The following is a 25,169-nucleotide window of genomic DNA, read 5'->3' as shown; positions in this document are numbered from 1 at the left end:
CTTTGCCCATGACAACAAATAACTACTATTTCATAAACTGAACAGTCAGAAAAAGCTTTGTTGTTTTAAATGATGCTCCTTAATTATATATAATACAACCCTTAATTATCCCTCTGGACGCAGAACAATTTTACAATAGGCAACAGATTAGACCAATAAAGCAATGTGCCTAATTTCTTAGATCTCTGCTCTTTCCTGTGTTATTACAAACACAGAATGCATGCATGGCACCCAACAGATATAATAACCATCTGAGTAACACTGTAGTCATAGAAACATAGAATATTAAGGTAGATAAAACCCATAAGGACCATCTAATCTACCCATTTTCACTTTTTGTAATCTTCAATATTTACTCATCTTCAAATGTAATACTTTTATTTTGGTTTCTACCACTTCTACTAGAAAGCTAATTCATGCATAAGAACATAAAATGAGTCCTGCTGAGTCAGACCAAGGTCCATTGAGCCCAGGATTCCGTCTCTAACAGCAGCCAGCCCAAGTTCAAGTCACAAGTACTGAAAAGATCCCAAAAAGTAGATCAGTGTCATTGCTTATTTCAAAGATATGAAATGGCTTTCACAAGTCTACCTAATTTTTTTTTATTCCCCTTCTCCATCCCCAAGATCATATCTCATCCTCTTTTAAATCTTGCTATATTAGTTGCCACAGCAACATACAGCTATTCCTCACTTTACGACCTACCTGCTTAACAACTGCCTGGACTTATGACCAACGCAAGCGGGGCAGGAGTGATCTGCCACACTCTTACCCTGTGGAAGCCGTGATTAAAAATGGCTGTGTGAGTTCCCACAGTCTCACAAGACTGTCAAAAACTTTCTGAAAATCTAGATATACTACAATCAGCTCACCTTTATCCACATATTTATTCACACCTTCAAAGAAGTCAAGCAAATTGGTAATGCAAGATCTCCCTCGGCTGAACCCATGCTGACTCTGTTTCATTAAATCATATTTATCTACGTGTTCCACAATTTTATTTTTTATAATTGTTTCTACCATTTTGCCCGGTACTGAAGTCAGGCTTACCAGTCTATAATTCCTGGATCTCTCCTGAAACCCTTTTTAAAAATTGGTGTAACATTGGCTATCCTCCAATCTTCAGGTACTACAGATGATTTTAGTGACAAGTTACAATTTCATGTTTGATTTCTTTTATTACCCTGGGATGTATACCATCCGGTCCAGGTGACTTATCACTTTTTAACTTATTGATTTGGCTTACTATATCTTCTAAATTCACCGAGATTTCTTTGTTCCTACGCATCACCCCCTTGAAAACCATTTCTGGTTCATGCAGATCTCTTACATCTTCTTCCGTAAAGACCAAAGCACAGAATTTATTCAGTCTCTCTGCTATGGCCTTATCCTCCCTGAGCGCCCCTTTTGCTCCTTGATCATCCAACGATCCCACAGCAAGTTTCTCTTCATATTCTTTCTTAGCTTTCTTTATCAATGCTTTGCATCTAACTTGCCAGTGCTTGTGTCTCCTATTATTTTTTTCATTTGGATCCTTTTTCCATTCTTTAAAGGATGTTTTTTTTTGTTCTAATAGCCCCTTTTACTTCACCTTTTAAGCAAGACAGCTCTTGTTTCTTCTTCTTTCCACCTTTGCTAATACATGGAATACATTTGGTCCGGGCTTCCACGATGGCATTTTTAAATTTAACATCCACCCCTGGTTTACAGTCCTAACCTTTTCAACTGATCCTTTTAGCTTCTTTTTAATCATTTTCCTCATTTTATCAGTTGCCCTTTGAAAATTACATGCCTCTACAATTGATTTCTTTTGCAATGTCACTCTTGGTATCAGCTCAAATTTGATCAAGTTATGATCACAGCTTCCCAGCGGACCCAACACAGTTAACTCCAGTACTATGTCTTGCATCCCACTGACCAGTTGTTCCAAGAAGCAGTCATTTATGACGTTTAAGAATTTTACCTCCCTAGCACTCCCTGATGTAACATTTAACCAGGGGTAATTGAAATCAATCACTACAGTGATAATGTACTCTATAAGAAACCTTTAGGAAACATCCTGACTATAGTAAATAACTGATACTTTCCCTATACAGTATACACAAACTAAAATTGCAGGAGACATATAAGAAAGAAAAAAGTTTTGAAAGTGGAGAAAAACCTTAACTGAGTTTCTCTCTGAGAGTCTCCAGCAGATAGATCCATGCTCTCCTTTGTGTTGAACAGGATGCTGAGATACTCCAGACACTGAGTCGGCTCTAGGTGGTTTTTCAAAAAGTTGACCACCCAGTCCAGGATCTGCAGGAGCTGAATCACTCTCTGCCCCAGAGAATTTGCGGGAACCAGTCAGGAAGCCGTTCAGCGCCGAGCAGCAGAGCCAAAGTGCGCTCTTGCTTGGTGCCACTCAGCAGCTGAAGAAACCGGAACTCACGGCGGCCACGGTAGCGACCAACCGACCAGGCAGGCTGAAACTCTGGTCTGGGTTTCAATAGAAATATTTGGTGCAGAGGTAGATTTGGGAGTTGTCAGCATAAAGGTGATACTGGAAGCCGTGGGAGGAGATCAGCGCTCCAAGTGAGCAAGTGTAAATTGAGAAAAGAAGTGGTCCCAGGACAGAGCCTTGAGGTACATCAACTGATAGTGGGAAGGCTGTGGAGGACGAACCACCATTGCATACACTGAAGGTGCGATGCATTTTCCAGCGAGTTATGTGCCTGTTAAATTTTAATGACCTTAGGCAGTATTTCAGATCCTGACTGAGTCAGTAAATGCACGTAAAGATTCTGTACTATATCTGTGCAATTCTGGGATACTCCCGATTCTAATATTGCTCCTCTTGCTTCTATTTTTCAGATTTTCAATTTTGCCCAGAATATTTATCTGCTGTTGAGCAAGCATGGTCTGCTGTTTCCCCAACACTGTGATTTGTTCCAACTGCTCCTCTCCCCACTGTTCCATTTCCCTTAATTGGTGCCCAAGCTCAGCAACGTTCATTCGCAAATTGACTCCCAAAGCTGCAAAATTAGCCCTCAATGCTGCTATCTCATCCTTTATTTCTTTTAACCAGTTCTTTATTTCTTCTATATGAAGGGAGGGTATCACTCTTACTGAGACTGAAGGGCCCAAAGGGGCCTGGGAAGCCGCCATGATGTCTGCCTCGTGGCAGCTCTGGCTACTCCCTTGGTAAGCATACTGCTGCAGATCTGCCAGTTTCTTTTTGCTCATAGCTGGGAAGTTCTTAATGCTAACTATAGAGAGAGGCATTTGGACATCCAAAATGGAGACCAGAGCAGCAGCAGATTATAGATCCTGCTGTGTCAGCGAGGAGCTATGGGCTTAAGCAGCCATTTTGCCCAGTGATATTCAAGGAATAATAATAATAATTTTATTCTTATATACCGCCAAAGCCATAATAGTTCGAGGCGGTTTACAACAAGAAGAGCTGGACAATCAGGGAATAAAACACAATATAAAATCATTAGTACATACATACAATGTGAAAGTAAAACCTTAACTTACAAATCAATTAAATAATTTTGTTTTTACTAATTTTCTAAAACTGAAGTAGGATGAGGAATGCATAATGATATTACCCAACCATTCATTTAATTTACCTGCCTGGAAAGCAAGAGTTCTATCCAAGAATCTTTTATATTGACAGGCCTTTATTGTAGGATAAGTGAACATATTAATTCTACGAGTAGGCCTGTTAGAACAGTTCAGTTTAAAATGAGAGACCAGATATGTAGGGGCCAACCCAAATACAGATTTAAAACAAAGACAAGAGAATTTGAACAGAACTCTTGCTTCTAGGGGCAACCAGTGTAATTTTTGATAATAGGGACTTAGATTGATCTTTGGTTTGAAAATATGGGAACATATAACAGCCGAGTTTTGAATAACTCAAAGTCGTTGAAGGGCTTTCTTAAAAGTTACCAAGTAAATGATATTACAGTAGTCAAGCATACTTAGAATGGAAGATTGAACCAATAAACAGAATGATACAGCATCAAAATATTTTCTGATAGATCTTAGTTTCCACAATACTGAGAAGCATTTTCTAACCAATGCATCCGTATGTTCATCTAAAGTCAGGGATCGATCCAATGCCACTCCCAAAATTTTTATGGAATAGTCAATTGGGAAGACCTGAATATTCAAAAAATTCAATAAATCTTTAATTTTGTCATTCGGGCTTGCCAGAAAGAATTTAGTTTTGTCAGAATTGAGTTTCAATTTAAATGCAGTCATTCACAATTCAATTTGCTTTAAAATAAAAGACAGATGATTCTTTATCTCAGAAGTCAGGTTAGTAAAAGGAATAACTATAGTGATATCCACATAGATATAAAATTTTACTTTTAAACTTTGCAATAAGTTCCCTAAAGAGGCAATGCAAATGTTAAACAAAGTAGGGGATAATGGGGAACCCTGCGGGACTCCGCAAGAGTTTACCCAACTGCAGGATTGCTTATTATCACTATAGACTTGATACAATTGTTACCCCAAAATCCCTGAAACCATTTCAACACATTACCGGAAATTCCAATTGATGTCAAGCAGTCAAGCAGAATAATATGTTCAACTAGATCAAAGACACTACTTAAATCTAAGTGCAAAACTAGAGCACATGTGCCTTGGCTGGACAGACTATGAAGAAAGTCTAATAGTGATGCAATAAATGTTTCAGTACTAAAACCAGGCTGAAAGCCTGATTGATTATCTTGTAGTATACTGAATTAATCCAAATACAGTACATTACTAGATCAACCATCTCTTCCATCAGTTTAACAAATAAGGGGATACTCACAATAGGTCTGTAGTTTGATCTCAACTTAATGGATTCTTTAGGGAGTGACAATTACCATTTTTGTGTGTATTGGAAATTCTCAAATAGATAGTGAATAGTCAGAATCTATGATGACATGTTTGAGATTTTGTGAAAGACAGATTTTAATGATGCATGACAGTTTTAAAAATCTCTTTTTGATGAATAGAAGAAACCTGGATGAAGCTGTAGTTGAATTATTGTCCATGATTAGTTGGATTGTTAGTTGTATGACTAATTAAACATAGTAAGTTTAGAAAATAAAAGCAGATAAAATTATCCACCTCATTTGTTGCTAGTATTTTATCTTCCAACTGCATAATATGACAAAAGCAAGAACAATAAAAATAACCTTACTTTCACTAAACAATTGGTGTGTCCTGGAACAGAACCATTTACATAAATGATGTTGTGCTTTGTATTGATTCTCCACACCTAAAGAAACGAAAGAACAAGCTATAATGCAAAACAGAACAAAAACAGTGATACATACCATACCAACTTTTGTATCCCGCAAATATCATTTGGAAATCACTGCGGCTTCACAATATTAGAATTGTATAGAAATTGCATGGAAGATATCATGCAGGAACTGCATGGGAATGGGTTAATACACTGAGGAAAAAAGGTGAGTTTTCAGTGCTTTCTGGAATTGGAAGTATGTGGGTGTTTGTTGATGACTGCCTGGGAAGTTGTTCCAGATTCTGGGCCCCTGAAATTCGAAGGCGGTCTCAAAGAGAGAACATAGTGAGTGGAGGGGGTGGTAGTTTCCATCGTTGGATTGCCATTGAGTTGTGGAAGGATTGTGTGATTTGGATGGCGAATGTGAGACTAGCTGAGTTTTTGCTGTATATGGCCTTATGTACCACTGTATTTTGGAGCAATTGTAATCTCTTAAGGTCTTTCTCAGAAATACAGCAGAAGAGGGAATTGCATTAGACAAGGTATGAGAGGAGGACCACTTGGGCCACCGTCCTGAAGTTTGTCAGGCTCAAGGCTGATCTAATGGTTCTGAGCTATCTTAGACAGAAGATGAACTTCTTGACCAATGAGCTAACTTGGTCTCTCATGGTTAGGTCTGAGTCAAGGATAACTCCAAGGACTTTAGATGATCTGCTTATGGCTATCTTACTTCCCGAGGCAAAAGCAAATTTATGAAGTTAACTTTATAATAGGGCACCAATGTGAGAGAAACAGATACCTATTTAAAGTCTGTTCTACACATGCAAAATAGGTGTCTATGTAAGTTTACATAAAAGGTTCCTGGATCCAACTTCAATAGCATATAAATGCATATATAAATTTGCACCTTGTTTGTTTTTATGTGCATGCTTACGCTATACATCCACTCACTTATTTTTATAAAATACGTATTTAAAATTTGATGGATTACTTAATCAAACTTCAAAGCGATGTACATAGCTAAAATTCATACTAGTTACAGGGGGACAAATAGTCACATTTAACCATGACATGACTTGCGCATAATGAGGAAAGAAATACAATATTGTAAAGAAGATCAGACAAAAAGGGAAAGGACAAAAGGAAGGGTAACAAAAAGTAAAGTCTCACAACAGACCCTAAGAAATGAATCAAGACAAGAGTACTGTCAGTTGAAAGCATCTTTAAAATGAAAGCATTTCAGCTTACTCTTGAATCAGTCTAGCAAGCGTTCTTCCCTTAGATGAATGGGAAGAGAATTAAATAGTTGTGGAGCTGTTACAGAGAAGATGTATTGGCGGCACGTATTGATAACCTTAAGAGAAGGAACTGAAAGTAAATGCTGATCGTTAGACCTAAGGATTCTTGTAGGGACATAAGGAATTAGGAGCCTATCGATAAAAGCTGGTGTTTTGTGAAGAAGGCATTTAAAGGTTAGTAGATATAAGTAACCGGAAGCCAATGTGCTTTTTTGAGGAGCGGTGAGACATGATCGTATTTTTTTGCTTTCGTGATAAGTTTTATTAAAACATTTTCAATAATTTGAAGATGTCTTATTTCTTTTTTGTCAATGCCAACATGCAGATCATTTAAAAAGAAGTGCACTCTTTTTCTGTGTCTGCTTTTAACATATATACCATTGTACAATTTTATAAAAGTTCTCTTTCACATATAAAACAGGTTTTACATGTAGAAAAAGCTCAAAACAATTATTTTGAAGGCATAACTATCAAAAGTAAATCAGCATTTCCATACGGCTTCTTTACAAACTATTGCTTTAAATTACCATATATACTCGAATATATAGAACAGATTTCTTAGCAAAGCCTGCAGCAGTTCTATCTCAGGTCCCATCTGCTCCATTTAAAACCATCACATTATTTCTAGAACACAGCCTCAGCTTTCCATTTCATTGCTACTCTAAAGTGACATTCACAAGATAGAAACAGTAAACAAAAATTAAACTAGTCACAATTTTAAGCTGCTTCTTGCTGAGCAGACCAGCCACTCCTTCATATACTGAAAGGCAAAATTACACATCCTGTGCTGCCCGTCTTCAGGTTTCTGACTAAATCGGAAATGTTTCTCTCTCATTTGGAACCCACTGTCTTTAATCTCATCAAAGAAAAGGTTGTGAGGTGGAAAAAGGAGGAAAAAAGGTTGACTTGAATATAAACCAACGGTTTATATTCAAATACCCGTACCGGGGCAGAAGTGACCCCTCCTCCCTTCCCTGGTGTCCTGTCTGTCAGATCTGCAGCCAGCCAGCCAATCTGCCCCTTCCGGACCCACCGCAGGCCTCCAGTATTGCCCTGGTGGACCAGTGGTGTAGGGAGCTGGAGCTACTGTCAATTCCTCCCTCCCTCACAGTGACTTTGCTTGTGCAACTAGCTAATCAGCCCGCCTGCCCTCTCCCCTCCTGGTCCCCCTGCAAGTCTGTGGTCTAGTGGTGAGGTGGGGCAGGAAAGATCCTTCTATGCTCTTGCTCTGCAGTCTCTGTGGTTTAAAAAAAAAAAAAAAAGGCTGCTGCAAGATCCTATGGCAATCTTCGGCAGACTGAGTCTCGAAAAGGTTGCCACGAGAACTCACGACAGCCATTTTCTTTTTACTATGGAGTAACAGAAGTACACTAAACATCTTCATTCTCTCTTGGTCATTCAGAGATGAGCATCTGGAGACACCCACAAGTGTCTGAGGCAGAAAGCAGGCTAGCTTAACATCTGACAGGGCGGAAAGAAGATTTTGAGGTAAGAATATAATCTTCCCTTCCAGTGCAAAAGGTACAGTAGACTTGACATAGGAACATACCAAAAACAGTCTCCTGAGTCTAGGATGGGGCAGATGAGCCTGCAGCAAGCACCGAGGATCCAAATGTGGTGTCCATTTGTGCTGCCATATCCACTCTGTAAAACTTTGTAAAAGTATGGAGTGTAGACCATGTAGATGCTCTACAGATCTCCTCGGTTGGAACTGCCTGGGATTCTGCCCATGAAGATGCCACACATCTGGTAGAATGCACTTTCAAAGAAATTTGGCAGCTGTTTGCCACAGCCAATGCACACAGATGAGATAACCATGCAAATCCATTTGGAAATGGATACCTTCAAGGCAGGCTTTCCCCATTTCCTAAGGTTAGTCAATACAAAAAGATGGTCAAAAAGATGAAAATCATTCATCACTTCAAGATAACGGACACTGCTTGTCCAGCAACACCAAAACTCTATCCTTTTTCTTTATGCCTTTGGCATGGAACGCCAGAAGCCGGACTTCCTGATTTACAAGGAAAGCCAAGACCACTTTTGGTAGAAAGGAAGGTACAATGCATAGACACACACCTGCCTCTATAAATCTGAGGAAAGGCTCTCTGCATGATAGAGCCTGAAGTTCCAAAACTCTTCTCATCGAGGTAGCCCTCTCCAGCCCATCCTAAATTGAATTGCCATATATGGGACACAAACCATGCAAGTCTGCCTAGTACTGGTCTTAGGGCTCCTTTTACTAAGGTGTGCTAGCGGTTTTAGCGCGCGCTAAACGCTAACACCTCCATAGAGCTTGCGTTAGTATTTTTCATTTAACGCATGGTTTGCACACGCTAATTTTTAGCGTGCGCTAAAAACGCTATTGTACCTTAGTAAAAGGAGCCCTTAGTTTTTCACAACTAAAGTCACCATCTAAGCACCATTCAACACATCAAATACACATGCAACCATTTAAAAGTTTTTTTTTGTTTTTTTTATACCACTCATTTTCTATTTTTATTAATTAAGAATTTTCATTTCCTTCTTTATAATTCTGTTTAAACACAGTAAAAGCAGAGCAATTTTCATAATATAATAATCACATCAAAATAAAAAAATTAAAAAAAAAAAAATCATACACTATTTCAAGTCCACATCAATGGGAACACATGGTGAGACAAAGAAAACAGAAAGGAAAAATAATAAATATCAATTCGTCCCAGAGGGTAAATAGAGCTATCAATATAGGTTTCCCTCTATTCTGTTTTGAAAATGGTGGATTGCAAGACTGTTCAATCTTTATAAGGCAAAAGGCCACATTCAAGACTGTTTTAAGAATAATTTAATAATAATTTTTTAATGTAACCTCGGCGCAAAGGTAAAAGCTATCGGCTTCGGGAAACCTGAGTTCCAGGCTTATACAATGTGAAAAGGGCTATTTCTCAAGCCACTTTAGCACCATCATAGGCATACATCGAATGCTTTTAAATAATAATAAACCCACACAAAAGTGTTGCAGAGTGATTATTTAACTATATAGTACAAAATTGGAATCCACAAAACCCAAAAGATGCTCAAACTAGTGATTTCAAGGTACTTATCTCAGGAAGTCCTCAATCACTTGATGGGTCTCCAAATAGTAATTCTCCCCATAAATGTTCCCGGCACGATACTCCGCCGGGAAAATAGGCTCGATTGTGCCCATACTCTAAACTCAAATTCAAGGCAAGGTTATAAATATTGAAGAAGTAGATAGTTGGGTGATATGGAAGGGGAGGCAGTGGCAGGATGACAGATAATGGCAACTTGGGGATGTGGGACAGCAGGACTCTCACTTAGGTAGAGAATCTAAGATTGGTTAGGAGACTGTAAGATTGACTAGGTACTGGGACTTTAGATGGAGATTCATAATTTGGGTAGAATTGTGAGCAAAGTTTCAGGGACTGGTTCGGATGGAAGAGTGGGGAGACTAATTCTGGAGCTTTTAGCTATCGTTTCTGTAATTTTGAATGGAGCGTGCAAGAAAAATCACAGTGGTCAGGACTTAGGCACTGAATGCAATAGCTATGCGGATCAGTATGAGAAATAGAACTGTGACACCGAGAACACCGCTTAAATCCACTAGAAGCCTTGGATAATGGATGGAAAACAGCTGACATGAGGTCAAAAGACTGAATGATTCAGGGAGGTCAAGCAGATTGTAAACTGAAAAGGCTCAATGAATGCGACCTGAAGACCGGATTAAACTGGCCCAAAGACCCAAAATAAAGCCTGATAAAAATAGAAAAACAATGAAACTGGGTTAACAGGAAGGCACAAAAGTACTAATAAAGAACATACGCACAAAAAGTATGCAGAAAAAACACGTCTAAAATAGATGCATGTTTATGAATTATATAAATATTTTAAAATAAAATAAATAAAAATGCATATAGTATGCATGCTAAAAGAAACTGAAAGAAACAGCTTCTCAGCTTCACAGAAAACTGATGGTCCCGCGATCAGGCAGGAAGGCACTCATGCATGCATAATGTGGTGGTCTTCAAGTTTTTAAAATGACACTGCACTTGTGGTCTGTCCATACTGGGCTCCGCAGATGACATCACCCACACGTAAGAATATGCTACCTGTTTGTTCTAGGATAAAACATCTGTACACATTTACACCTATTTTCTATGGGTAGTTTTCAAAGAAAACATGTACACACTCAAATATTTAAAGTAGGTGCATTGTTTCAACTCTTCTCAGTCTGGTTCCCAGGAATGGTTCCTTCATACTGCAGGTAAAAGCAAACATTTATCCACATACAGAGCGAGTCATTTTCACAAAGCCCACTTCTGCAGTTTTATCTTTGGTAACTTTGGTAATGACTTTGGAAATTACCCCTGTATGTTTTCTCTGTGACTTTCAAATACTGGTGCATTTTAGTCAGTTCTATCCATGCGTAGAATCCTGAGGTCACAGTATTAAAACAAGCTTACCTTTAGTCCATGTGTTGTTCTATATATGTTACCCATCAGCCCGGGCATTTTTGTCCCTCGCAATATTCTACCAAGACCCTAAAAAAACATAAAAAACCAAATGTAAAATAGCCGCAAACAGAATCCACAAAACCTTACTGGAAAAACCTATTTTTCTTCTGTTATTCTCTCTAACTCTCCTCCAGAAACAATGCAGGAAAATTTAGATGAATTGTTTCCTCCAAGTCTATAAATTTATGTATACCTTAAAGACACTAGGGGGATACCAATTCATATAAGCTCATCTGAATACACTCTTATTTTCTAAATATAGGTAGAGGACAGCAAGTCTAAGTTGTATACATTACTGGAGAAGTAGGAATAAAGATGAAATTTATTCTTACCTGGTAATTTCCTTTCCTTTTATTGGCATTTTAAAAGATGCATCAAAGAATTAAAACTTTGCAGAAGAAAAGTGGTTACATAGTGAAATAATGTTCAAAAAAATATAAACAGGGAATTATAAGTAATTCTCTAATTAGTCCACAAAAATGGGATTCCAAGAGCTGATATCACCAAAGGAAGCAGTGTCTAAAAAACAAAAAGAAAACAAAAAGGAAAATAGAGTAGCTGGGCTAATGAAATTATTTTCACTGCACAGCAAACAGAAAATCAGCATGCACATACACATCTTCAAGGCCCTTACTCTCTAAACAGAATTGTATTTGAGAGGGTGCATTAAAAAAACTTTATGATCTCACTGAACCGTAGCAGACTTTTTGAAATAATTTCTTTTACATCCAGTCTGAGTCCATCTCAAAAAAACAGGAAAAAAAATCTTCCCACCCAAAAAAGTAGAATTAGATAATCAAAAGAAAACGTAATCATAGAAACATGATGGCAGACAAAGCCTTTGTCAAATGGTTCATGCAGTCTGCCCATCCACAGTAACCGTTATCTCTTCCTCGAAATCTCACGTGCCTATCCATACACTTTCTTGAATTCAGACACAGTCTTTGTCTCCACCACCTCTTCTGGGAGACTATTCCATGCATCTACTACCCTTTCTGTAAAAAAATATTTCCTTAGATTACCCCTGAGCCTATTACCTCCTAACTCCATCCTATGCCCTCTCATTTCAGAGCTTCCTTTCAAATAAAAGAAACTTGACTTCTGTGCATTTATGCCATGTAGGTATTTAAACGTCTCTAACATATCTTTCCTCTCCTATCTTTTGTTCCTCTAAGAATACATATTGAGATCTTTAAATCTGTCCCCATATGCCTTATGATGAAGACTATACATTATTTTAGTAGCTTTCCTCTGGACCAACTCCATCCTTTTATATCTTTTTGAAGATGCGGTCTCCAGAATTGCACACAATATTCTACATGAGGTCTCACCAGAGTCTTATATAGGGCATCAATACCTCCTTTATCTTACTGGTCATACCTCTTCCTATGCACCCTAATATCCTTCTAGCTTTCGCCGTCACCTTTTCAACCTGTTTGAACACCTTAAGATCATCACATACAATCACACCCAAATCCCGCTCTTCTGTTATGTACATAAGTTCTTCACCCCCTAAACTGTACCGTTCCCTCAGATTTTTGCAGCCTAAATGCATGACCTTGCATTTCTTAGCATTAAATTTTAGCTGCCAAATTCAGACCATTCTTAGCTTCGCTAGGTCTTTCTTCATGTTATTCACACTATCCAGGGTGCCTACTCTATTGCAGATTTTGGTATCATCCGCAAAGAGGCAAATCTTACCCGAAAGCCCTTCAGCAATGTTGCTCATAAAAATGTTAAAAAGAACAGGCCCAAGAACAGAACCTAAGGCACACCACTGGCAACATCTCTTTCCTCAGAGCGATCTACACTGGCCACTACCCTTTGTCACCTTTCACTCAACCAGTTCCTGATCCAGCCCATCACTTTGGACCCCATCCCAAGGGCATTCAGTTTATTTATTAGATGCCTATGTGGAACACTGTCAAAGGCTTTGCTAAAATCTAAATACACCACATCTAGTGCATTCTATCTATCTAATTCTCTAGTCATCCAGTCAAAGAAACTGATCAGATTTGTCCGACAAGACCTACCTCTACTGAATCTAGGTTGCCTCCGGTCCAATAATCCACCAGATTCCAGAAACTTCACCATTCTCTGTTTTAAATCTTTATTTCATTTTATAGTTTTGACATAATTATTAGTCAAATCAAAGAAATAATACAATACCAGTTCCAACACTGAAATAACAAAATAATCTAAAAGGAAAAATTTTTTTACATAAAAGGAAACAAAACAAACTTCTTTTTCTCATCATTAAGGTATAAAAAGAAAAACATTTAACTCCATTCTATATATACTGGATTGTAAAAGGATGGTTGCTGAGTGGAATCTAGAACTTTATTTGGAGCTAATTTGGAACAGAAATTCTCTCAAGAATGCTAAATTTGCTCTTTAGCAGAAATAAATTTTATCAACTGCTGCAGTTCAAAAAAACCAAATCTATTCCCTTGATAGATCATCACACATTTACAGGGGTATCTGAGTACTAACGTCGTACCCAATTGTACAACCCTTGGTCTCAAAATGAGAAATTGTTTTCTTCTCTTTTGAGTTATTCGTGACTCATCAGGATACATTCTCACTAATTTAGTCATAAATGGTATATCTTTAAATTTAAAGAACAACTTGAGCATCCATTCTCTGTCAGAGTCAATAGCAAATTGTACAAGCAGTGTAGCAGTTTCCGGTATCTCATTATCAGACCTCACAAGGAAATCTGTCAAATTCAAACTATCAGCAGACAAATTCTTATATTTTAGTGAGAGGCGGATAAGAGGTTTCAGGAACTTTCAAAACCTCCTTCATGTATTTCTTAAACATATCTTGCGCTGGAGTAAGTGGTAGTTTTGGAAAATTTGTAATCCGAAGATTACATCTTCTGGTCATGTTTTCCAGCATTTCTACCTTGAAATTAAGATTTTCACTGTCCCTTACCCACACCGAGGCCTGGGACTCCACAGTTTTTATTCTGGTCTCATGTCCATCCGCTTTAATTTCTACGCTAGTCTATTTTTCAATTCCAAATTTTCATAGAGAACAGTGGTATAACGTGTAGTAAGTTGCTGCATTTGGGTCCCCAAAGAGATTTGTAAAGTGGATATTGCTTCCCAGAGTGTCTCCATATTGAAAACCTTGGGTCTCTGCATAGGTGTCAGTTCAAAACCCAGACACTCTGATGTAATTAAAGTACCTGAAACCTCAGCTGGAGATGGATTCAGTGTGAGGAAATCCTGAGGTAATTGCTGTTCCAACTCCTCTGGGTGCTCTGATGGCAGAATTGGCTTCACAATTCCACCTGCTGAGACGACTCCCGAACTCAGCTGGCCAGAAGAGGGAACACCCCGGGCCGTTCTATCCTCCATCTGCTGTTCTAACGCCCCAGGGCAACTCGGAGGACTCCGCTCCTCCGGAGATAACAATGTCGCCTCGAAGGAGAGCACCGACGCCTCAGCTAGCATGTCTCTCCTAGCCGAGGAAAACTCCAGCCCCAGCTGGAGAAAAGCATCCATCGGGCCCGCAGCTGCCACCGAAGACTCTTCTGGGAAAACCCGGGGTTTAGACTTGCGTTTTACCATCATAAAGGTACAAATTAACAGCTCCGGAGCCTCCGTGGCAGCTTAACTCCAGCTAAATGCGGCCATCTTCCTTAAGCCACTCATCTCTGTTTTAAAAGTGTTTCTATTAAATTTGCTTAACATAGTAGAGTCAGACTTACCAGCCTGTAATTCCCTGTTTGTTCCTTACTTCCGCTTTTGCAGAGAGAGACCACATTTGCCCTTCTTCCGTATTCTGGTACCACTCCTGACTCTAGAGAAGCATTGAAAAGGTTAGTCAGCGGAGCCACCAGACTTCCCTAAATTCCTTCAGCACCCTCGGATGTACACCATCCAACACCATTACTTTGTCTAACTTTAATTTACCTAGTTCCTCATAAACACAACCCTCTGAAAATCAATCAGGTCTACCACTCCTCCATCCCTATTCGCGTTTGTCTTCTGCAGTACCATTCCTGGTGCTTTAGCTGTGAACACAGAACAGAAATATTTGTTAAGCAATTCAGTCCTTTCTTTATTGGATTCTACATATTTCTCTCATTCACCTTTGATTCTCAGAAAACCACTTTTGCACTTCTTCCTATCACTGATATATCTAAAAAATGTCTTGTATCCATGTTTTATCGTGTCAGCTATTTTTTCTTCCATTTTCATCTTTGTTTTCCTGACTATTCGACCGGCCTCTCTTAACTTTTCCAGATATTTTTGCCTGTCTTCCTCTTTCTGTGATCTTTTGTAGTTTTAGAAAGCTAACCTCTTATTCCTTACCTTCTCAGCTACTACTTTTAAGAACCAAAGTGGTCTTCTTTTCCTTTTACAGGGATACCTTGCAATCCAAACTTAATCCGTTCTAGAACCCCGTTTGAGTTCCAAGACAGTTTTTTCCATTTAAAATAATAAAAACTGGGATTAATCCGTTCCTGGGTCTTACAATCTAATCGAATCCCTCGTTTTATATACCACATCATCCCTGCAAAAGAAGGTTTGATGTGGTTTACCTTAAGACTTTGCACAGTATATTTTTTAAAAACCCCAAAAACAACCCTTAATCCAAAATAGCAGAAAAAAAAGGGTTCCTTTTACTAAGGTGCGCTAGCGGTTTTAGCGCACGCACAAAATTACCGCACCAAAATTATTACCACCTGCTTAAAAGGAGGCGGTAGAGGCTAGCGTGCACTATTCCGCACGTTAAGGCCCTAGCGCACCTTCGTAAAAGGAGCCCAAAGTCTTTAATATTTTTTGAAAGATTTGATAGGTAGTACATGACAGCAGACTGATGGATAATTCATTCCATAAAGTGGTAAGTTGAAAAGAACAAGAACGTAAAACTTGACTCCTTGACTGAACACCTTTAAATGATGGAAAAGACAGCTTATAAGCAGCAGAAGATCTACGGCCACTTTGCTGTGGCAGACCTAAAAGTAGTGGTACAACTGAGTCACCTAATTGTCCATAAAATATTTTTAAAACTAGACAGGCACATTTGAACTTGACTCGTTACTAAATAGGAAGCCAGTGTAGTGATCTCATGAGGGTCTTGACATGTCCTGAATTTATTTTTATTAAAAATCAGCCGAGCTGCAATATTCTGTATCAGTTGTAGATGTTTTAAATTATCTATTAATACTATAGTAAACTGAATTACAGTAGTCCAACTGTGCAAATATAGGGCTCTTTTACGAAGGTGTGCTAGGGCCTTAACGCGCGCGCTAGCCACTACCGTCTCCTTTTGAGCAGGCGGTAGATTTTCGGCTAGCGGGCACTACAGCGCTCGCTAAAAACGCTAGCGCACCTTCGTAAAAGGAGCCCATAGTCAACTGAACAATCGTGGTAAAATGATGTTGATAAAATAGGGCTCATACCAACTTCAGATGATATAAACTTAGAAAACATTTTCTAGCTACATTATTTGTTGCTGAAAATATAACGTAGTGTAATACTCAATATTCATAATGATTTTTCAATAGACTAGGCTTCTCCAGATTAAAAAAATATATATTATTAGGAAATTTCAGACAATTGGGCCCTAACCACAACAATTTTGCCTTCACAGGGTTTAACTTTATTATGGTCAAAGTTGACCACTCTAACAATCTGGTAATTCAAGAACAAATATTAGAGGCAAAATTATTTAACTCTCAATTAACTTCTTGTAGTATAAAAATATCATCTGCATCTGTAAAAAAGAAATTCTCCTGGACCTAAAGAGAGAACACTTTGGGCTCCTTTTACTGCGTTTTTAGCGCACGCAGAAGATTAGCGCATGCTAGCCGAAATATTACCGCCTACTTAAAAGGAGGCGCTAGTGCATGCGGCAATTTAGCGTGCGCTATTCCGCGCATTTAGGCCCTAACGCACCTTTGTAAAAGAAGTCCTAAATGAAATCATATAAAGATTCAAAAGGATGGGGAACAGTGGAGATCCTTGGGGCACATCACAGGAAACCAAGCTGTGGATGTTCTTCCACCAGTTTGTATGACATAGGATCTTAAAGACAGAAAACTTCAAAACCATTTCAAAACCTATTTGTGAAATGAGGAATGTTAAAACTTTGTGATCGATTATATCAAACGCAGTTGATAAATCAAATTATAAAAGAAAAGCAAAAATGCTTTTTACTTAATATTTTTTGAATCTGAGAGATGAGTAAAAATGGCTCAATGCTATAACATGGATGAAAGCCATATTGAAATGGTTGTAATATTGAAATTTTGTCTAAAAAGTCTGAAAGTTGTTTTGAAACTATTGATTCCAATATTTTGGTCAGTATAGGGATGTTAGCTATTGGACGATAACTTGCTGATTCTAAATTCTAAAGGATCTGTAATAGATTTCATTAGTGGGGTAAGCACAATCTTGACCCAGAGGTAAGGAAAAAAAAACCCCTATGATCTAAAAACTGATTCTTTAAGAAGCATAGAAACATGATGGCAGATAAAGGCCAAATGGCTCATCTAGTCTGCCCATCCGCAGTATGCAGTCTTTGTAGGTAAATTCTGAAAAACAGTAGCAGGATATGGATCCAAAGGACTAGAAGAATGGCTCAATCCTGCTCTTGGACAGTCTAGTGTTTTCTTGGCATACTATGTATTCTTGTTGATGGCTATTGTGTTTTTTCATGGATGCCTTTGATGGTTTGCGTATTTCATCCTTGTAATATGCTTGTTTCTCTTGTTGATTCTTTAATAAAAATGATATACAAAAAAAAGAAAAAAAGAAATGATTTGATGTTCGGTAACATGAGATAAAGAAGTCCAATATCTATCTACAGGAACAAAATCATTATTGACTGAATATAAAGAGATAGAAGATACATCTTTAGTTGTAAATGAAGATCAAATAATTTTGATCTTTTCCAAGAAACAGCTAAATCATCGGCATTAGGAGCTTGAGGATGTTGTTCATTCTTTAAAGGAGCTGATAAAGATCTCCAGAGTGCCGTAATGATCCATAGATCTACTTATCATAAAACTGCTTCCTAGATTTTCTAAGTTCAGATTTATATAGCATGATTTTAGTTCTCCAAAATGATTTTTCTTGTACACATTTTGTTTTCTTCCCTCTTTGCTCCAGTTTTCTGGACTCACGTTTTAGAATATGAAGAGATTTAATGAACCAAGGAGCTTTACAAGAATAAGTGATTTTCTTCTCTGTTTCTGGAGCTAGATTAGATTATCTAAAACATTTGCTGATTGGACCATCCAAAAAGTAAATAAATCATTTGGATCAGAAGCTGTTGTTATATTAGGTAGCAAAGATAAAGTAGTATTCCAAAAAGATTCTATATCAAATTTTGGCCTAGTAAGTAAAGTTCTCCCTTGATAAGAATGCTGTACTTTAGACATAAAAAATGCAATAAAAAATTTATCAGGCCACAGAACAGATTCCCAACTACAGTCAGAGACTTGAAAAAAGTTATTTCCTGAATTCAGGTAATCATATCTAAGGAATGTCCCTTTTCATGGGTCGGATTAATAGGAGTTAATTTGAATTGTAACAAATGCGCAAAAGATTTAAAAGCTAAAACATTACTATCTGAGTCATCATCTAAATGCAAGTTTAGGTCCCCAATAATGAGTAATCTAGAAAACTGGGTTGTCATATAAGCCACGGTTTCTAACAAAATAGAAGATGATTTAGACCGATAAGCTTAAAATCATGAACTCAAGACAAGGATCCTTGAACATTTCAACTACGTAATTGGACATCTAAAAATGATCTATAAATAATGGCCAAACCTCCCCCGAGTCTCTGGGCTACCAGCTGGGATAGTCGGCCTGCACATCGTCCATTCCCGCCACATGTGCTGTTGATAGAGTCTATATGTGGACTTCTGCCCTGCAAAACAACTGGGTCTGCCTTAAAAAGACTGGCATCTGTCATCAGGATTACTCAAGAGGATATGCAGAAAAATCAAGCCTATGGACACAGACTTTGCCACGCACCATCCAGATCAATGGCAGATGGAAATAATTCCTCTGTGGAGACCAGCGGGACATCCTGGAGAGGGCATAGATAAGGTTTCACCCAAGGAAGAATCTTTACATGTAGTCACCACTATCGACGCCAGCACCTATAGACAGTGCAATTCCCTAGGAGCTAGCCTTGCCAAGATCTCCAAAATCTGGCATCTTAACTTCAGTTTGCATGGCTCTGAAAAAACACAGGCTTCTACCATGTTGAAAAGGATCCCCAAGTACTCTAGGAATTGTGTTGGTTTCAGGCGGCTCATCTGAGAATTAATGATCCAACCAAATTCCTTGCCATTGGCCTTGGATGAAGCTCTGATCAACCACTCAGCATGGATGCAGCTGGATATCTGCCTTGCACAGGTGTGCTGCTGCAACTAACATCATCTTGGTAAGGTGCCATTGCCAGACTGAATGGAAGTGCCAAGAGTTGGAGATTTTTCTCCCAGCACATGGAATCTTAGTAACTTCCTGTGAGCTGGGAATATGCAAGTAAGCATCTACCAAATCCAAGGAGATTAGAAATTTCCCTGGCGCCACCAAAGCAATGACACTTTCAGCGCTGCATTGACCAAGCTCAAATCCAGATTTGGCCTCCATTTGTCTGAGTTTTTCTTGGGCACAATAAAGTATATAAAACCGGTGCCTCAATTTAGGCATGCCAATGCTGTGTTCTTAGTGGCAATTCTGTAACTCAGCCCCACAATTCCATTTTAGAATATTAGCTTAAGATACGCCTAGGTGTGTCAAGTAACACACAGTTTATAATATTCTATGAAGTATGCACTTAATGGGGAGAAACACCCATGGCCCATTCATGCCTCACTCATGTGTATACCCCCTTGCAGTTAGGCGCTATAGAACTTAGATACTACCTTATAGAATAATGCCTAGTACACACAGGTGACTGTCAATATAATGGTGCATTCTTCTAGGTGCCACTTTATAGTACTGACCCCCATATTTAGCTTTTAAAGCAAGCAACAGAGGGAGGGAAATCCATTGGTGTTTATTTCTTTAGAGCACTTTTCTCAGAAAATTCCAGTACCAATTCTTTTAAAAAGCACTTAACATGTGGACACATCACACTCAGACACGTAAGATCCCTTCTAACCAACCATTTTGTGCCGCTACTTCCAAGTGCAACATCTAAAACCAAAAATCTGCCATAAATAGATCTCTTAACTTTTGAAATTTTAGGAAGTCCGATCAAGTCCAACTGAAGGTTGTAAACCTAAATTTTCACAAGCTCCATTTTTTATGTTACAATGACAACCATGGGCCCGATATTCAAAGGATTTATGCTCCTAACTTTAAGGGTTATTGTGACTGGAATTCTCCTGTTTGAACAAATGACCTACCAATTTAATCTAGAATGCTGTCAATGGCTATTACCTTGGTGCAAATGCTGAATTCCAGAAATGAGGGCACAAGCAGTAACCAAGTCCAATGCATTCAAGACAAATTGGATGAAATGAGAACTGAAGTTGGATGAAGGCACTTTTGAGAACTTTTAGATGTTAACAGTTTTTTTTATCATTAATCCCATAAATCAGATATTATATGAACAGGACATGTGACATAAAGACCTAGATTCTCTATAGGCCACTGATCGCATGTCAATCACTTGACGGCAACCTTTAGAGAATCACATCTCCACATAAAGACTGACATCAGAAATGTAGGCTAGGGTTTTCCAGACCTACATTTCTGGAGCATATCTATGCCGTGAATTGCATCTAATGCAACTTCTGGCATTAGCCACACCTATAGTGGCTTAAAGCACTATAAAATGCCTACATAGGCACAATTCTGGTGCCTTTTATTTAGATGCCGGTAGGTGCTTTCATTTTACCATTTTTCATGGTGTTTCTCAATTAATTTAGGCCTAAAGATTGGCACCGTTTATAGAATATCCCCCAAAGTGCACAGTGGTGATAAGTGGAGTGCCACAGGGCTTCGTCCTGGGCCCGATCTTGTTCAACATCTATATAAGAGACTTGACAGAAGGGCTCCGAGGTAGAATAACATTATTCGCCGATGATGCCAAACTAAGCAATGTAGTGAGCAAAAGCACAACAGACAAAAATTCAATGGCAGACGATATGATGCATGACCTACTTCTACTGGAGCGCTGGTCTAGGTCCTGGCAACTCAGTTTCAATGCCAAAAAATGCAAAGTCATGCACCTGGGAAGCTGAAATCCATGCAAGGTTTACACCCTAAATGGCGAGATCCTGACAAGAACTGAAGCAGAAAGAGACTTAGGGGTGATTGTCAGGGAAGACATGAAGTCTGCAAACCAAGTGGAGCAAGCTTCATCCAAAGCAAGGCAAATCGTAGGTTGCATACGCAGGAGTTTCGTCAGCCGTAAACCTGAAGTCATTATGCCACTGTATAGATCCATGGTGAGACCGCACCTGGAGTACTGTGTGCAATTCTGGAGGCCGCATTACCGCAAGGATGTGCTGAGACTGGAATCGGTCCAGAGAATGGCCACCAGGATGGTCTCGGGACTCAAGGAGCTCCCATACGAGGAGCGGTTAGGGAAGTTGCAGCTCTACTCACTCGAGGAACGTAGAGAGAGGGGAGATATGATCGAGACATTCAAGTATCTCACGGGCCGCATCAAGGTGGAGGAAGATATCTTCTTTTTCAAGAGTCCCGCGGCAACAAGGGGGCATCCGTGGAAAATCAGGGGCGGGAAAATGCACGGTGACACTAGGAAGTTCTTCTTCACTGAAAGGGTGGTTGATCGCTGGAATAGTCTTCCACTTCAGGTTATTGAGGCCAGCAGCATGCCAGATTTTTAGGCCAGATGGGATAGACATGTGGGATCTATCCACAAAGATAGATAGGGAAGGTCATTAGAGTGGGCAGACTTGATGGGCTGTGGCCCTTATCTGCCGTTACTTCTATGTTTCTATGTATGTTTCTATGTTAAAAGCAATAAATGTTATCACAAACCCTTAAATATTGAACACTTTAAAATAATACACAACATTAAAAAGGAATTCAGCTGCATTCTAACAGTGTAAGTTTCTCGTACCAGATACTTCAGTATCTAATAACACAAAAGCCATAAAGAATTCTCCTCTCTCAACTAGGGATGCGGCGTAAGAGCTGGGAATCAGAAGCAACTTTGTTTTTTGTTTTTTTTTAATTTATGAATCAGAAGCAACTTTGGACAGAATTGGAGTCAGTAAAAATGAACAAACTTCGACTCTAGCTTCAAAATAAAAGTTACTTGTCACTGGTAACTGAGAGGTTACTAGGAGTTCCAAAAATTGGCCATGGAACTGGCAAACAGCAAGCTGAAGCCTGCCTCACAATATTAGATGAGTGGAGTCTTCAGCGACAAGTCTGAGCACTGATGTTTCATACCACTGTGAGTAATACAGGCCTGAAGAAAGATGCATGCACCTTCATTGAATTAATAGTAGGACAAGAATTAGAATGGTTTGCCTGTCAATATCGTATGATAGAACTGGTGCTTGGAAGTGTCTTCACCCAACTGTTTGAAGTTAGTGGAGGACCAGATGTGGTGTTCAAAAGATTTTAGCAAAATTGGCCATACATATATCAGGTATAAGGTTGCTGCGGACAATGTGTTTGATTCAGACACATCAGTACTTTGGAAAGAAATTGCAGAAATGCATTACATCCAAGGGAAGATTACAAGGACCATTCTGAGTTCTGTTTAATTTTTCTTGGCAGCTGCCTGGATGCAGATAAAGTGAAGTCATTAATTCAAGCACTCTCAGGAGGGGGGGGGGGGGGGCCTTCCACCTTGCACAGTGAACGGCAAAGGCCATCTACACTATTAAGATATTTCTGTTCCAGCAGCAGTTCTCTCTTACTGTCACAGAAAGGCAGCGCATCAAAGAACTGGTACTATTTGTTAGCGTCAACTACAGTACATCTGCTACTTGCATGAAACACCTCTTCCTGTAAAATGCACCATTCAATGACTTGCTTCTGCTTTCAGAACACCAGAAATAGTCAAACAAGGCTGTTGCCAAGGCTGCAACATTCACCAGGCATCTGTGGTACTTTTCAGAAATTTTGGCTGGTTTGGCCTTTTTGATGACAGATTAAGCCATGAAGTCAAGTCTAAGACAGTGGCAAATCTTCAGCTTCCACAATCTACAAGTTTGGTGAAACGCCTCTACCGCCCTCCCGAATCACTCGGTCCCATCGGCCTGGCATCATGTATAACAAACAGAACTTATGTCTTCTTTGGTGTTCTTGACACAAATGGACAAGAAAAAGCGCAACAATTTCTGGTTATAGATTCTGCAAGCTGGAAAGATTAGCCACACTGCCAGTATTTGAAACAGTCAGCATCAACAATGACAATAGTCAATGACTCTGTTGAAAGAGCAATAGCCTTAATGTAATCTCACAAAGAAGGAACAGCAGATGCAGCTCCTCCTTCGATTGTTGCTCAGCACATAACAACCTGTCCAACTTGCTCCAAAGCCACACTGATGAATACTGACTGAATACAGGACTACTATTCAGCATTCACACATAACAAACATTTTGTATTTACTGTGGAATGATGATATTAGCTACCAGAACATTGAACAATCCATAATAAATCATTAGGCCAACAAGGCTATTTTCAGCTATAAATAACACAGTAGTTATTTTTAACTTCTTTCTATCTGTATTTGCTCACATTTCAGGTTTAGATGGGAAATTAATATAAATTCTGTACTTGTATTTTATGCATTAAATTAAAATTGAGTGCCCTCTAAATGTTCACCAAAAGGCTTATAATTTGGCACAATTAACAGTGGTCAGACATAGAACAAATATAGTGTAGGGATGGAGATCTGATAAGTTCTAATCCAGGACATCAGAACACAGGCAAGGTCAGCACACAGGCAGTTCTGAACCAGGCCAGGTCGGCACACTGATCTAGGCCCTGTGTACGGATCTAGGCCCTTTGAGGCCCTGTGTAGAAGTATGAATCCTTTCTCTTTCCCTCTTGACAAAGCAAGGAAATAGGTTTGCTTATGTTCTTATATTCTTATGAGACAGAATGCTGAGGCAGTACCCCCTCCCTCTTTGTCACAAAACTCTTGCCACATATTAACCTGACACAGGTTTACCCTTATCTTATCTTGTTTAAGCATCTCTTATATGGGCAAAAATCAGACTTTGCCTATGTGCCAAAGAGGACCATGAGCTTAAGGCTAATCAAGAGAGCTTAAGGAGCATGCATTATAACCTTTGGACTGTCACATGCTATAGTAAGATTTGAATGTTCAAAATCAAAAAATAGTGCACCTGGGTTCAAAAACTAATCAATAAAGTGAATTAGTCACCAAATAAAGATATATAGAAAACTAATCACTGGTTCCTCAGTATGCCACACAATGATTGAGTATGGTAGCTGTCCTCATAGGAACTTTATAGCGTGTATAGTTTTCATTATTTTTATACTTTTCTTTTCCTTTTTCCTACTTTCATATATTCAATAATTTATAACTCTGAAATACTTATGCCTAGTATGTTATCATTTTTAGCAAAAGTGGCAAAGATAACAGTCACTTAGCTTTGGTCTGGCTCTGGGTCTAGCTCGATCCCCACCGACGCGTTTCACACTTTCATCAGGGTCGGGGAAGGAGAACGCTGAAAAGAACAACGACATCGGATACATTAAAAAAGAGCTGATAAACTATAAAAGACCCAGTCATTTAGAAAACAACAAATAGTAACAACTATTAAGCATACCAGAGCAGAATCTTTTCCTAGCCGAACGCTAGATCCATAGTTAAAGAGCCGGAAGTGTAGCCATTACGATTTAAAGGGACTAATAAACTGAAAAACCCCGGTCACCTGACCCAATTTTGACCTATGAAATCAGCCGAACTTGAACTAAACAACTAAAGCCAGACTGTCCTGAAGATGTAATCAAATGCTCGCTGTTAACCAATCAGTAGATTGATTCAATCCATGAGGATACATAGTATTGAGATTATACATCCATCGAAGTTCTTTGATATTTAAACTATGCTCATAATTTCCTCCCTCCCACCCAACACGCACAGTGTCAATGATACGCCACTTGAGGTCCGAGATTTTATGTTTCA

General features: G+C 38.9%; 1 protein-coding gene across 2 annotated transcripts in view; it reads right to left on the bottom strand.

Moving 5' to 3' along the window:
* Window positions 1–25,169, bottom strand: part of MRPL3 (mitochondrial ribosomal protein L3) — a 116,505-nt gene that overhangs the window by 6,235 nt on the left and 85,101 nt on the right. The window contains exons 8-9 of one of the 2 annotated variants that reach the window (XM_033930016.1): window positions 10,989–11,066; window positions 5,186–5,263 (exon numbers count right to left, since the gene is read on the bottom strand). In XM_033930016.1, coding sequence (XP_033785907.1) covers window positions 5,186–5,263; window positions 10,989–11,066 — 156 coding nt within the window. The remainder of the gene's footprint in view (window positions 1–5,185; window positions 5,264–10,988; window positions 11,067–25,169) is intronic. The other variant, XM_033930017.1, reaches the window with a different exon arrangement.

This window comes from Geotrypetes seraphini, chromosome 2 (assembly GCF_902459505.1).
Source record: "Geotrypetes seraphini chromosome 2, aGeoSer1.1, whole genome shotgun sequence".
Lineage (NCBI taxonomy): Eukaryota > Metazoa > Chordata > Amphibia > Gymnophiona > Dermophiidae > Geotrypetes > Geotrypetes seraphini.
Note: the sequence above shows the minus strand (reverse complement) of the source record. Positions and strands in the feature narration are given on the sequence as shown.